Consider the following 15,270-nt stretch of genomic DNA (forward strand, 5'->3'; position numbering starts at 1 on the left):
GAGGCTAATATGTCTCAGTTGGTTGCAAGTATAGCACCAATGGGTATCATATGCAGGTCGGGTGCTGGCAAATGGTGTGACACCCCAGAGATTGGCTGGTAGGTGCATTGGTGAAGGTGATCAGCTTATCCACTTTCCAGTTGGCAAAAGCTGACTTCTGCACCTCAGGCTTCCTATTGACCGTTTAAGAGTCAGCAATCATTGCAGCCTGATCAGCAGTTTTGGGCTCTCGATCACAGACAAATTGTTATACATCCATGGGACAAATGTCGATGAACTCATTCTGTACCATGAGATTCTCTAGTTCCTCAAAGCTGGTATCAGAAAGTCCTTGGATCTATTGATGAAACATGGTCCTCAGTTAATTCACGCTGTAGGTTCCAGAACATTTTTCAATACTCGGCTGGGGTGAGGTTATATGCGTTTCGGAGAACAATGTTTTTTTTTTTCTTGAAGGAGAAAATGTTCTCCGAAATGCGTTGAAAAATAAATCACTTTAACTTCCAGATTCATCTAAGGCTCTGACACAAATCAAGAGACCATGGCAAAATTTTCAGTTTTTCTGATTTCTCTTTATAGGTATAAATTTTGAGTAAGATGGAAATTTTTCTTTTTTTTTCTATAAACTACGAACAACATGTCTCCGAATTTCCAAGCAATAAATTTTGTATTTATTTTCAAAAAGGAAGGAAGTGGTCAGTCAGTGTGAGGGCGTGGTTACAGCCACTCTCCATACACAGAGTGGTGACTGAACCTGCCCCGCACCAACCCGTGACAGAAAACCGACTGCTGCCCAGAGGATTAACGTTCATTGCCTCCCGGCAGTGGGGTTTAATATGCAGTTGCTGACCAGGTTCAGAATGCTATTAACCTGCAGATAAACCCCATATCTGCAAGTTAATATTTTTCCACGTGACAGGTTCCCTTTAATCCCCTCACCCCAGCCTGTTTTCACCTTCATGACCAAGCCAATTTTTTTTTTTTTTTAAATTCTGACCAGTGTCAGTTTATGTGGTAATATCATTTTGAGACATTGTACTTTATGATAGTGGTAACTTTAGGGACATATTTTTTGCGTTTCTTTGTGAAAATAAAGGAAATGTGGAGAAAATGTAAGAATTTTCAAACTTTGAATTTTTATGCTCTTAAACCAGAGAGTGATGTGAAACACAATAGTTAATAACTTACATTTACCACATGCCTACTTTACATCAACACAATTTTTGAAAAATCTTTTTCTTGTTGTTAGGAAGTTAGACATGTTAAAAGTTTATGAGCAATTTGTTATTTTTCCAACGAAATTTACAAAACCATTTTTTTAGGGACTCCATCACATTTGAAGTGACTTTGAGAAGTCTGTGTGACAGAATATAGCCCAAAGTGACATCATTCTAAAAAGTGCACCCCTCAAAATGCTCAAAACCACATCCAACAAGTTTATAACCTTTTTAGTGCTTCATGGGAACTAAAGCAATGTGGAAGGAAAAATGAAAATTTTACTTTTTCCCCTCAAAAATGTTACGTTAACCCCAGATTTTGTATTTTCACAAGGGTAACGAGAAAATGCACTGTGCAATTCGTTGTTCAACTTCTCTAGAGTATACCAATACCCCATATTTGGTGGAAAACTACTCGAGGCACACGGCAGAGCTTGGAAGTGAAGGAGCGCTAAGTGTCTTTTTGAACGTAAGCTTGGCTGGAATCGTTAGCGGGCTCCATGTCGTGTTTGCAGAGCCCCTAATCTGCCTAAACAGTGGAAATCCTCCACAAGTAACCCCATTTTTGGAAACTAGACCAGTTCAAGGAATTTATCTAGATGCTTAATGACAACCTTGAACCCCCAGGTGCTTCACAGAATTTTATAGCGTTGAGGCATGAAAATTAAAAAAAATACAATTTTTAAACACAAAAATGTTGCTGTAGTCCCAAATCTTTCATATTCACATAGGTAACAGGAAAAAATGCACCATGTAATTTGTTGTGAAATTTATCCAGAGGACGCCAAACCCCAAATATGGTGGAGACTACTGTTTGAGCGCATGGCAGAGCTCTGAAAGGAAGGACCACTATTGGACTTTTTGAACGCAAAAGTGGCTGGAATGACTAGGGGACACCATGTTGCATTTGGAGATTCCCTGATGTGCCTAAACAGTGGAAACCCCCACAAATGACTCCATTTTGGAAACTAGACCTCTAAGAAATTATGTCAACATCTGAACAACAAGAGAAAAGGGGGCCATCGTAATGACCCACAATATGGGTCTCAGATCATAACACTTTTCCGGAGCCTTTATGATACCAGCAGTGTAGAAGCCGCCAAGATTTCTGTTTACAGCTAACAGACCAGAATTCCATTCACTAATGAGGCAACAGAGTTACTCCAGACACTGTTCGGCCTCTGTTCCGTGGCGTTCATCTTTTCAAAGTTGTACAAAACTGTTCATGATCGCACTTTTGTGCACAAGTAAAAAGATGGACACTGCTGGATCAAAGGCCAGACAGGAATTCAAAGTGGCTCCCACTGCCTCATTACAGTGAATTTTCAGATGGGAATTTTGCATGAATCATGTTTTTCAGAGATTTACACATAGTCTGCAGTGTAAGTGCTCAGCACAGAGTGCAGGATAAATGTGAGGCGCACCATACTGTGATTTTAAGTGAAGAAATATCATCGGCAGACGGCATGAACTAATCAAATCAACAGCAGTTGAAGAATTGGCTTTATTTTTTTATGACGTTCACCATGCAATATAAGTGATTAGGCTTTATTCCTCAGGTCAGAATGATTACAGCAATACCAGATTTCTATACTTTTTTTTAGGTTTGGCTACTAGCACACTGAAAAACTCTTAATAAAGGTTTTTTTGCATCATCGAATTGTAAAGGCTATATTTTTTTATTTTTCTGCCTACAGCGTTATGTGAGGGCTTGTTTCTTGTAGGATAAGTTGGAGTTTTCATTTGTACCATTTTTTGATCGCTTTCTATTCTGCTTTTTGTGAGGCAGAATCAAAAAGAAACAGCAATTCAGAAAGTCTTTTTTTACGGTGTTATAAAACTGATAAGACTGTTTTTTATGCTTTGGGTCATTACGATTACACCAATACCACATTTATATATTTCTTTCCAGGTTGGCCACTTTTAGACCATAAAAACTATTTTATAGAAAAAGAGAAAAAAAAAAAAAAAAAGAAGATTTTTGCATTAATGTATTCTGAGAGCTATAGCATTCTTATTTTTTTGCTGATGGAGCTATATGGCTGTTTTTTGCAGGACAAGATGACATTTTTAGTGATAGCATTTTCATTTACATGTGCCTTTTTAATCTCGTTCTACTCCACTATTATTCTTTTAAAGGTGTTAACTTTAGGGGTTAACTAGTGTTACAATGTTTTAGTTCAGTTTGTTATGGATACGGCGATACCAAATATCTTTATTTTTTTTACATAAATATACATATTTATTGGTAGAATTTTTTCTTCATTTTTTTGTATTTTTACAATTTCCTTTAACATTTTTCTTTTATCCCTATGTGGTGAACTAACTTTTATTACCCTGATCGCTGATATAATGTATTGCAATGCACCAGCATTGTGCTGCACTACCCTCAGAGATCATGCTCCTGGTATGATCCCAGAGGCTTTTGGAAGCTGGGTGACTGGATGACTACCTCGGGTCACCATGGCAACGATTGAGCCCTTGCAATGGCATTGCAGGACACACCGATAGCACTCCCTTTCCGAACCCCCTAAATGCTGCGTTGATGCTACTGTCACTTAAAGTGAACCTCTCAGGTGCAATATGAACGCAGAACCACGAGCAGTTCTGGGTGCATATTGCTAATCTCTGCCTAACTGTCCCTGTATCTAGTAGCATACATAAAGAGATCTTTAGAAAAAGTATTTCTAAAGATATTTTATCATATGCTAATGAGGACTAATGTGACTAGTCACAAGGGCGTTACTTTCTTTGGCTAGTTGGCCCCCTTAGCATGTAAGCACGACCCATTCCAATGAATGCACAGTGTCAGAGGCATGGTCTCTCTCGCCTCTGCTGCCACCGCTGTTTTTCAGCTTAGTGCGCATGATCAGGAGTCCTTGGACTTTCAGTCATGCGTACTATTTAGCCAGGTGTACGCGTCCTGGAAGTCTGGGGATGCTCTGATCTTCCGCACCGAGTCAAAACCCAGCAGTGGCAGCAGAGGTAAGGCTATGTGCGCACTTTGCGTATTTGCATGCAGTTCCGTTCCGACTGCACCTCAGCGTAACTGCATGCGTCCCCTGCATGCGTCCCCAGGTCCCTGACAAATAAGGTGTACCCAGTACGTTCAAAGTCAGGGTGGGTTAAATCATGTACTAATACTCTTATTGAAGTAAACTAGATCTCACTGCTGCCATCAAGTTGTCACATACACACGTCTCTATACGTAACATGGGGTATGAGTGCAAGGGTTAATTTATCTTTTTTCACTCATTCCAGGACTCAACCTCTGTTATAGACTATAAAGTGAGCATAAATCACACCCCGATACAATCCACACACCAAGCTACACAACACAACACAACATGCTGCCACCACTCAAACACATGGGGTGATAAATCCCCAAAATATACTACTGTGTGACAATCAAAAGGGTCCAACACTCTGTAAGATTATGGATTATTTAGAGCATGCAAGGATCAAACTTATTACATTTTATACTTCAATATAAAAATTATACAGTGCTTACAATAAAAAGGTATACAACATAAAGAAATAAAATACAAAAATATGCAAACAGTTATAAAATAAAAAGGGAGAAATAACAAATACCTAAACGTTCCAGTCTAAAGTTATCTTGTTTCCTTGAGGGAAGGAGAAATTAAATATGGGTGACATCAGCATAGGCCGACCCCACATGTGAACAGCTTTATTTTGTGTCTCCCACCTTTTTATATGCTTCTCCCTGGGCTCATATTAACTGGAAGGGCCAAGATTTTAATATTCCAAGCTCAGGTCTGTGACTGGACCATAGGTTAATTTAGGGGTGAGAACCTTGCATATTAAATGCCCCGTTTCTTCTAAACACCCCCCCTTACTATAGTGAATATTAACTGTCAAGCCTGGCCACAGAGGCAAAAAACCCCAAAACGCTTTGGCCTAGGAAGTGTAAGTGCCTGCCTCTGCATAAATAAATCTCAGACTCACTGTCTTTTTCCCCAAGGGTTCCTCTGCTGTAATTTCCTGTCCACACCAGGAGGTCCTACTTCAATGAAGCTCTCCCTTGTTCGCCCCCAGTTATAATTAATCCCATGTAACCAGAGATGTGTTATTCATTTAACAATTGTCTGGTGTATGTACATGATGAATAACAATATCTGGCCATTATGTTACTTCTCTCCTGCAGTTTCCTCACCTGCATTCTCTGTCTGGAACTTACAATTCACTGGGAGCTTGGGGTAGAATGATTTCTCTCAGACCGCACAGCACAGAGAGGGGAATACCTTCTCTTCATTCACTTTTTAGATTGCAGATGCAAGCTTCCTCAACATATAAGACATATGACAGCAGTGCTGAGCTGTCTGTATCTGATCCACGCTCTTACAAGGTGAAACACTTGTTACAGAGCTCTGCACAATGGTTTCCTGTCTGTTCACTTTCATGCTGCTCATTCCTCCTCCCCTTCTCTCTCCATATAGTACAATGTGACACTTAAGGCCCCGTCACACTAAGCAACATCGCTAGCAACATCACTGCTGATGGACAACTTTTGTGACGTAGCAGCGATGTTGCTAGTGATGTCGCTGTGTGTGACATCCAGCAACAACCTGGCCCCTGCTGTGAGGTAGTTGGTTATTGCTAAATGTCCTGGACCATTTTTTAGTTGTTGCTCTCCCACTGTGAAGCACACATCGCTGTGTGTGACAGCGACAGAGCAACAACTGAATGTGCAATGAGCAGGGAGCCGACTTCTGCGGACGCGGGTAACCACAGTAAACAGCGGGTAACCAAGAAGCCCTTGCCTTGGTTACCCGATATTTACCTTCGTTACCAGCGTCTGCAGCTCTCACACTGCCAGTGCCGGCTCCCTGCACGTGTAGCAGAGTATACATCGGGTAATTAACCCAATGTGTACTGTGGCTAGGAGAGCAGGGAGCCAGCGCTAAGCAGTGTGCGCTGCTCCCTGCACATGTAGCTGCAGTACACATCGGGTAATTAACCTGATGTGTACTGTGGCTAGGAGAGCGGGGAGTCAGAGCTAAGCAGTGTGCTCTCACACTGTCAGTGCCGGCTCCCTGCTCTCTGCACGTGTAGCTGGAGTACACATCGGGTAATTAACCAGATGTGTACTGTGGCTAGGAGAGCAGGGAGCCAGCGCTAAGCGATGTGCGCTGGTAACCAAGGTAAATATCGGGTTGGTTACCCGATATTTACCTTAGTTACCAAGCGCAGCATGCTTCCACGTCACTTGCTGGTGAGATCTGCCTGTATGACAGCTCACCAGCAACCCGTGTAGCGACGCTCCAGCGACCCCTGCCAGGTCAGGTTGCTGGTGGGATCGCTGGAGCGTCGCTGTGTGACATCTCACCAGCGACCTTCTAGCAACTTACCAGCGATCCCCATCAAGTTGTATCGTTGTTGGGATCGCTGGTAAGTTGTTTAGTGTGACGGTACCTTTACAGTCAAATGACACCTGCAGTCCATATTCTCTGAGCACGACTTAGTATAAGCTGCACATAGAGCAGACCTGCGGCTCTTAACTGTTAAATGGCGCTGTCGTTTACTGACAGTGGCATTTACAGTGCGCCGGAATGGGGCTGCGTCATTCCATGTGTACAACAGCGCCCCCGTGACGCAATTGGCTGTCATGATGGCTGGGGTCTCCTGAAGTTATCTATACCTGTCATTTCGATAATCCTAAAAACGCCAGTGATCCAAACATTGCATCTACTAAAGAATGGTGGAAAGTTTCGGAAAATTGTGCCATGCACATTTTTTTTTCCCCAACTCTCTTTCCGGCGCGCGCGCGCGCCCACACACACACACACACACACACACACACACACACACATATATTATACATACATACAGTACATAGAGATATTATATATATACACACACACACACACACACACACACACACACACACTATTCATTTGTGGCATCGCTGTCATTGTACTGACGTAAAGAATTATATTGCCAGGTAATTTTACCATATACTGAACACTGTAAATAAAAAACAAAAAAAATTGTGGAATTGGACTTTTTTTTGTGCAAATTTAAAAAGGGAACCTGTCACCAGATTTGGCGACTGTAAACTGCGGCCATGACCAGTGGGCTCTTATATAGAGAGATGTTAGAATGCTGCATATAAGAGCCCAGGCCGCTGTGTTGAACGTAAAAATCACTTAATATTATATACTCCATTCTCAGGTGCTGGCGCCTCCTCTTTAGGCCATCTTTGTCCTCTTTCTTCTGAAGCCTGGGTTCATAACGCGTCCTGCATCATGCACACTAGCTGGCATTGAGGTCCTGCGCCTGCGTGGGACCTCAATGCTGGCTAGTGTGGATGATGTAGGATGTGTCATGCACACAGGCTTCACAAGAAGGACATAGATGGCCGAAAGTGGAGGCACCGGTACCGGAGAATGGAGATACCCATCCCACCAGACTGCAGCGCACTGCCCCTTAGGTGAGTGTTATAAAGTGATTTTTACGTTCTACACAGCGGCCTGGGCTCTTATATACAGCATGTTAGAATTCAGCATATAAGAGCCCACTGGTGGTGGCCGCAGCGAATAGTCACCAAATCTGGTGACAGGTGCCCTTTAAATATTTGCTGGTTTCTAACCATAATTTAATGTCAAAAACCTTTCGACATTTAAATTATCCAAAAACAAACACAAAACAAGTGCTAGTATGCTTCCTTCAAGAACTTACTGTGTCGCTCTCCTCGTCTGAGACAGATTGAACCTGGGGTTTAAAGTGGAGTGGAGAATATATCCAGCTCCGGTCATCTGGAGGCTACATAAGCGGTGAGGAGAAAAATAAAGGCAAAACAGGAAGTAGGGGAGGGGGAAGAGAAGAAAATAAGAACAAAATAAACGGATGCATATATGCCTGGAAGGTCTACAGGAGCCTCTAAAACTACTACAGAAGATACTAGGGTTAGACTCATCTGACTAATGTTTAGCCTTTGTCTTGTCACCTTAAATGAAATGATTGCACTGATCGTACTCACAAAGTCAGTGGATGATGAAGCAGAGTGAATCCTCTCGAGGCGGGGGGAATACACCCAATAACGCCCATCCGTGAACTACTTGAAGGGTGAGATGCATCCAACACAGAGGTGAGAGAAGGATGAATAAAGTGACGCAGAATGGGATGAGATTGCCACACAACATGATACACAGCCAGAAACAGAACAGAACATTTGGAAAGGGATCGGAGAACAGAAACTCTTCTATACATAAGCAAAATAGAAGAAAAATAGAGAGAAATATAAGAGGGAGGGGAGTCAGAGCCATGCAATATTGGAGAATAGCAATTATTCTTAAAGCAGAGGACATGCAGAGTCCAGTTTAAGACCATACACTTGAGAAAATTAAATTCTTGTATAGAGAATAGTTACAGAAATGTGTTGGATTTAGAGCTTTGGATTGTGTTAGAACTAGGATTAGAGATACTTAATATACTGCAATTTTTGGAGTGCAAAAATGAAGCTTTCACAAGCTGGAAAAGTCAAAAATGAAGCTTTTACAAGCTGGAAAAGTAAAAGATGAAACTTTCAAAACTTGGAAAATAGCAATATTGACAAAACATTGTTAAATGTACAGCTTGTGGATTATTATTAGAAATAAAAAAAAAAAATGTTAACAGCCAGTCACTGCACACGCATGATATTTATGTAGCACTTACTGGTGCAAGAATTACACTTCACAGCTGCGTTACTCTCAATGTCTGTAGGACGGTAAAATGGAAAATGTAGCCCACACTTCTGGAATCCTGCGCTATTGCATACATTGCGTTCTCATGTACAGAAACTACTTAGATGTCAATCCAAAGTAGTCTGTAATACTTACAATCATATAGCATGCATCAAATAAAATATGAAAAAAATGACAGGTAGGAAATGAATGAAAATCCTAATGAAAAAACCTACAGCAATTTGAATTAGGACATAAAGGGCAGCTGAAGGAGATATCCACACACAACGGATTAGCTCCAGAAATGTCTGCAGCAAATTGGCAAGTATCCACAGAGAAATCTGCAGCAGCAAATTCTCAATTTGCACAATTTGGTACAGATCTTGCTGACGGTACACAGTGGAGCAAGTAACACACTATACTCACCTTTCCAGGCAATTCTTTGGCCCTCTTGTTGGGTCCCCAGACTACCAAAGGTGGTCGGGTACTACACAATCATCAGGCAAAGGAGCCATGGAAGTGTCGGTAAAAAAGGGGAGTATATGAACGTTCCGAAGTGTTTTGAAACCCCGTACACATTGCTATGATATTTCACTGTGGATTTTCTGACTGCAAAATCAGATGAAAAAACTGCAGCAATGTGTGAACTAATAAGCAGTAAACAGCCATAAAAGAACATCCTTGGAAAGAGCAAGTCTCGTTTCACTTTTATTTCATATCAATATTACAAATACAAAATAAGCAACTTTGTAATACATCTCATCAGAGAAATCTCTTCTTGAGTTAATCTTTTACTCCTAATTTAAGGGTAACTAATTTTGTGAAGATACTAATATAGGAGATGGCTTATGGTGCTTGTAAAATACTACAGAGAAAAGGATATAGAGGAGACACTAGAGTCAGACAGACTTCTGCTGCAAGTTCTCCTGAAACTAGAGATATAGTCAGGGGCAGGCTGGGCTTCAAGGGGGAGGGGGTATTTGTGCGCCATTCCCTTATGGTATGCTGAGGGCTGGCATGGCATGGATCATCACACAGATGTACTGCTCTATATTAAATTAAAATAGAATGCTACCATCGCTCTGTGCCCTTGGTAGACAAGCATTTTTCTAAATGAAGATGCAGTATTAATGATGTGGGATACATTCAGCTTTAAGTTAAACTGACCATTATTTAATGAAAGTCATTAACCTTAATTTCATGTTATGGGTAAAAAAAAATAAATAAATGTTCTCTTGTGCACATACACAATTCACTTCCTGAGATCTTGGCTGATTTCTTTCGACTTTCCCATGATGCTACACAAAGAAGCAGTGTGTTCCAAATGTGCATTAAAATACATCCACAGGCGTGTCTCTAACTCAGATGTTGCCAATAAACCTATCAGAAGCTTCCAAAGACATGACATCATGATTGGGCTGTCCCATATTGTTTAAAGGCATAGTACTCTAAAAGGTGCTTTACACGCTGCGACATCGCTAGCGATCTCGTTAGCGATGTAACACGCCAGATCGCACATACGATTTGCCAAGATCGCACATGTGACCGGCGCTTCAAAACAAATGACCTATGTGCGATCTTGGGAAATCTTATCTGGCGTGTCACATCACTAAACGAGATCGCTAGCGATGTTGCAGCGTGTAAAGCACCCTTTAGTGTATGTAAAAGTGATAATAAAAATGTCTTAAAACTTTTTCTCTTTCATTATTTTGCATTTGGCAAATATAAATAATTTTGGTTCCTAATTGACCAAAAACAGGAACGCTTTATTCTGATTTCATGTCAGATAGTGTAAAAACATGCAGATGTGTCTTTATAGATAGTGTGTATTGAATCTTCTGGTGTCATTTGTACATGTAAATCTGTAAAAAATACAGGATTCAGAAAGAACACCCATGAAAAATTCACTATAATGAGGCAGAGGGAGTCATTTTGGCCTGTGTTTGCCTATGGTCCAGTGGCATCTGTCTTTCTAAGCTTTCATAAAAGTGCGGTCAAGCAGTTTTGTGCACTTCTGAAAAGGACAACGCAGAACAGAGGCCAGACAGTGTCCAGTGTCAGGGGTGGGGTGTGGGTGGGGTTGAGGGACATGCCGCCTGTATCCAGTTTTCATCTTAAGGTAATGCCAAATCGTTCCATTGACCATGACAATGGTTGTTAATGTACATCAACTTTAACCCGATCTGAGTAATTCAAGTATATGACACGGTGGGCAACTTAATGCACCGGCTCACGGCGGTATTATAGATGGCAGTTGTCCAGTGTAGTGGTGACGAAGTATTTTGATTGCCTCTCCGTTCACACATGTGCTGATGCATTGTTGCTATCAAAGTGTCATCTAAGTTTACATTTGTGCACAAGGCACTTTATTTGATTTAGTGTTATCTAGATACTGTGAATTGTCTTATTAGCTACATTGCTGCATTTATATATATGGGATAAACCGTAAACCATCCTATTTTGCTAAATTTTTTGGATTTATGTATCAAATGAAGGCCTGATTTTTGTGAGGAAATTTTTATCACCCTTATGATTAGATGCAGCAATAGATGTATTTCATAGAGGATTATTTATTATTGTTGCTGATCTTTATTGGCATTTTGATATTCTTAATTGCACTTTAGCACTTTGGATTTTTTTGAGGTAATGATATGCATGTGCAAATAATATTAAAAAAAATATATTTTTGGGAAAGTTATCCATTGTAATTTCATACGCGTACTTGGGTATTGGCCGTGTCTCTCTGAAGTGGTTTTTCCTATTTATTTTTATATAACTGTTTTTGCATGTAATAAAGATTCAATAAATTAAAACAATTTTTACCACCAATATTTGTGCATTTTTACACACTTTTTTGTACCCAGTGGTATTATATTCTATGGGTCGTGTGGTTAGTGTCTAGAGTAACTCTACTGCCTCATTATAGTGAACAGATTTCTCGGGGTTGTCATCTGAATCAGGTCATTTGGAGATTTAGAGTGCAGTGTAGAGCAGGGGATAAATGTGATCCAAAATTATATGTAAAATGTTTCCAAGAAAAACTTCAACTCAATCACAGAAAAAAACGTCCCCACACAGGTACATCATTTGTCAATAGAGATAGAAGGAATTTTCACCTTACTATTAACACAAAGGCAATGGAAAACCGCTATGGCTCCCCCCAAAAGATATTCTGCAAATTCTGCCAAGTACAAATTCAAATACCCACCTCCTTTCTGAGCCCCACAGTGTACCTAAGCCACATCTAGCATCCAAATATTTGGCATTACTGTATTGCGGAGAGCCCACTTCATTTCCAAAATGGGGACACAAGGGGCTCTCTGTATGGGGTCTTAAAACTATTCTAGGAAGAAGATCTGTGCTCCAAGTGTCAAATAGTGCTCCTTCCCTCTCGAGTCTCTTTAACACATTTTTTTTCCATCAGTCAAAGTCCGTTTTGTGACTGATGCAATGGATCCGTTGCAGATTGTGGTAAAACTGATACAATGGACCCCTGTAAAAAAACGAATCCGTCGTACTACTTTTGTCATGCCAAAGGTTATTTGGTATTGAAATCCTATATAACCCCATCGAGAGAGACTTTTTCTGACCAGAATGGAATTTACACAAAAGTGAGCATGCTCGGTTAAAAAAAAACCACAACAAAAAAAACTGCTCCGTCACCAGAATCCATTATTTGACGGATTGCAAAAGATCCTGCGCCCATAGGCTTCCATTATAACAAACGACGGACACCGACGGATCCATTGCTGTCCGTTTTTTCGACGCACATAAAAAATGTTCCTGTGGACTTTGGCTGGACAAAAATTTTTTGACAGATCCGTCGCACAATGTATGAAACGTGTGGCTATCCGTCGCTAATACAAGTCACTTAAAAAAAAAAAAAAAAAAAAAAAAAGATCCAGCTCTGGATCTGTTTTTTTCACAAAACGACAGATTGCGACTGATGGGAAAAAACTGATGTGTGAAAGAGGCCTAAGCAGTACTGCACAGCCACATGTGGGTTTTTTGCCAGTTTAGCAGAAATTGTGCGCCACATTTTTGGTGCAATTTTTACCCATTTCTACATGTGAACATGTAAAATCTGGGACTAAACATTTTTGTGGTAAAAAATGGTTTGTTTGTTTTTCTACCACCCAATAGTATAAAATTCTGTGACACATCTGTGATGTGAATATGATCACTGCAGCCCTAGATGAATTCACTGAGGTGCAGTTTGTAAATTGGGGTCACTTATGGGAGATTCTGCTGTTCCGGCACCTCAGAGGCCCTGCCATTGTGATACGGCATCCACAAACCAGAACAGCAAAATCTGCATAGAATATTGTGCTCCTTCTCTTCTGACCTTTGCGCTGTACCTGACAAGTTGGTATGGATTACATGTAGGGTATTGGTGCACTCAGTAGAAATTGCACAACAAACTGTCTATAGTTTCCAATTGGCCCTTAAAAAAAAATTAGAAACTTGGCATTAAACAACATTTTAGTGGTAAAAATGTGATTAAATCTTTCTTCACCTCCCAATGGTATACAATGCTGTCAGGCACATGTGATGTCAACATGCTTGCTACACCCCTAGATTAATTCATTAAAGAGTATGGTTTGTTAAGCAAGGTCTCTTATCTGGTGGTGGGGTTGCTTCTCTGGCAAGACAAGGGCTTTGCCAATGTGACATGGCACTCTAGAACCATTCCAGAAAAATCTTAATTATAATATGGCACTCCTTCCCTTTGGAGCTTTGCACTGTGCCTCAAAAGTAGTTTTCGACCACATCTTGCATACTCGGGAGAAACCACGTAACAAGATTGTATCATTCATTTTCTTCTATTGGCCCTTTTAAAAATTAAAAACTTGGGGCTAAAGAAACATTTAATTGCATAAAATGGTAATTTTTCATTTACTCAGCCCAATGTTACACAATTCTGAGACTCGCCTGTGATTTAAAAATGCTCACTACTCCCCTAGATGAATTCCTTGAGAGGTGTAGTTTCCAAAATGGGGTCACTTATTAGGGGTTCCACTGTTTAGGCACTTCAGGGGCTCTGTAAAATGTGACATGGCGTCAGCTATCTATTCCATCCAATTTTGCGCACCAAAAGTCAATGAGTGCTTCTTCTGTTCCGAGCTCTGCCGTGCACCCAGACAGTAGTTTTTCCATCACTTATAGGGTATCTGTGTGCTCACGGGAAATTGCACAGCAAATGGTATGGTCCATTTTGTCCGGTTACCCTTGTGAAAATGGAAAATTTGGGAATAAAGCAATATTTTTGCTGGCAAAAGTAAAATTTTCATTTTTCCCTTCTACATTGCTTTCATTTCTGTGAAGCATCTAAAGGGTTATTAGACTTCTTGAATGTAGTTTTGAGCACTTTGAGAGGTGCAGTTTTTTTAAATGGTGTAACTTCTGGGTATTTGCTGTCACATAGACCCCTCAGTCATGTCAAATGTGATGTGGTCCCTAAAAACATTGTTTTTGTAAATTTTATTCGAAAAATGAGAAATTGCTCTTTTAACCCCTAACATAGAAAAAAAATCATAACATGGACAAAATTATTTTTTTCAAAATTTATAAAGTAGACATGTGGCAAATATTAATGATTTTGTGTGATATAACCCTGGTTTAAGGGTAAAATGTGCACAGTTTGTAACAGTTTTGATATTTTAATAAATGCAAATCATATCAACTAAACGCTAATTTCTGTCTAACTTTTCCATAAAATCTGGTCCCTCTTACTCCTCCGTCTCCACATTCTCCATCCACTCAATAGCACTTTGTAATCTTCGTTTGAAATCCCCTATTTGTTAAAATGATGGCTGGACCATACATAAGAAGCACATTTTACCTATTGGGTATCCCCCCCACCCCATTTCCCTATCAACTGTAGGCTTATGAGCAGGGCCCTCACTCCTACTGTAACTTACATAGGTTGAAAAAAGAATAGGACCATCTAGTTCAACCTTCCTCCACCAGTTCTACATTTTGTCCCCAAGTAATTTATAACCAACAATGTGTGTACTGAGGAAATCATCCAGCCCTTTTTTAAAAGCTGTTATAGTGTCAGCCATTACTACCTCTTGTGATAGAACAGTCAGACTGTGGAATGCCCTAACTGTAAAGAACCCTTTCCTATTTACCTGCCGGAATCACTTTTCTTCCACTCGCAGTGAATGCCCCCTGGTCCTTAGTATTGTCTTTAGAAGGAATAAGTCATGTGCCAGTCCTTTATATTGACCACACATGTATTTATACATATAAATGAGATCTCCTCTGAGACATCTTTTTTCTAAGCTAAACATAGCTAACTTTTTCAACCTGTCATCATATGGAAGGCCTTCCATTCCTTGTAATAGTCTAGTTACCCGCCT

General features: G+C 40.4%; 1 protein-coding gene across 5 annotated transcripts in view; it reads right to left on the minus strand.

The window, feature by feature from the left end:
- The window catches only part of PIP5K1C (phosphatidylinositol-4-phosphate 5-kinase type 1 gamma), a 171,335-nt gene that overhangs the window by 16,847 nt on the left and 139,218 nt on the right, over nt 1-15,270 (minus strand). For 2 of the 5 annotated variants that reach the window (XM_075352568.1, XM_075352567.1), the window contains exons 17-18: nt 8,221-8,295; nt 7,920-8,003 (exon numbers count right to left, since the gene is read on the minus strand). The exons of 2 other annotated variants lie outside the window; for them this stretch is intronic. In XM_075352568.1, the coding sequence (XP_075208683.1) occupies nt 7,920-8,003; nt 8,221-8,295 (159 nt within the window). The remainder of the gene's footprint in view (nt 1-7,919; nt 8,004-8,220; nt 8,296-15,270) is intronic. One more of the 5 variants, XM_075352569.1, reaches the window with a different exon arrangement.

Source organism: Anomaloglossus baeobatrachus, chromosome 1 (assembly GCF_048569485.1).
Source record: "Anomaloglossus baeobatrachus isolate aAnoBae1 chromosome 1, aAnoBae1.hap1, whole genome shotgun sequence".
Taxonomy (NCBI): Eukaryota; Metazoa; Chordata; class Amphibia; order Anura; family Aromobatidae; genus Anomaloglossus; species Anomaloglossus baeobatrachus.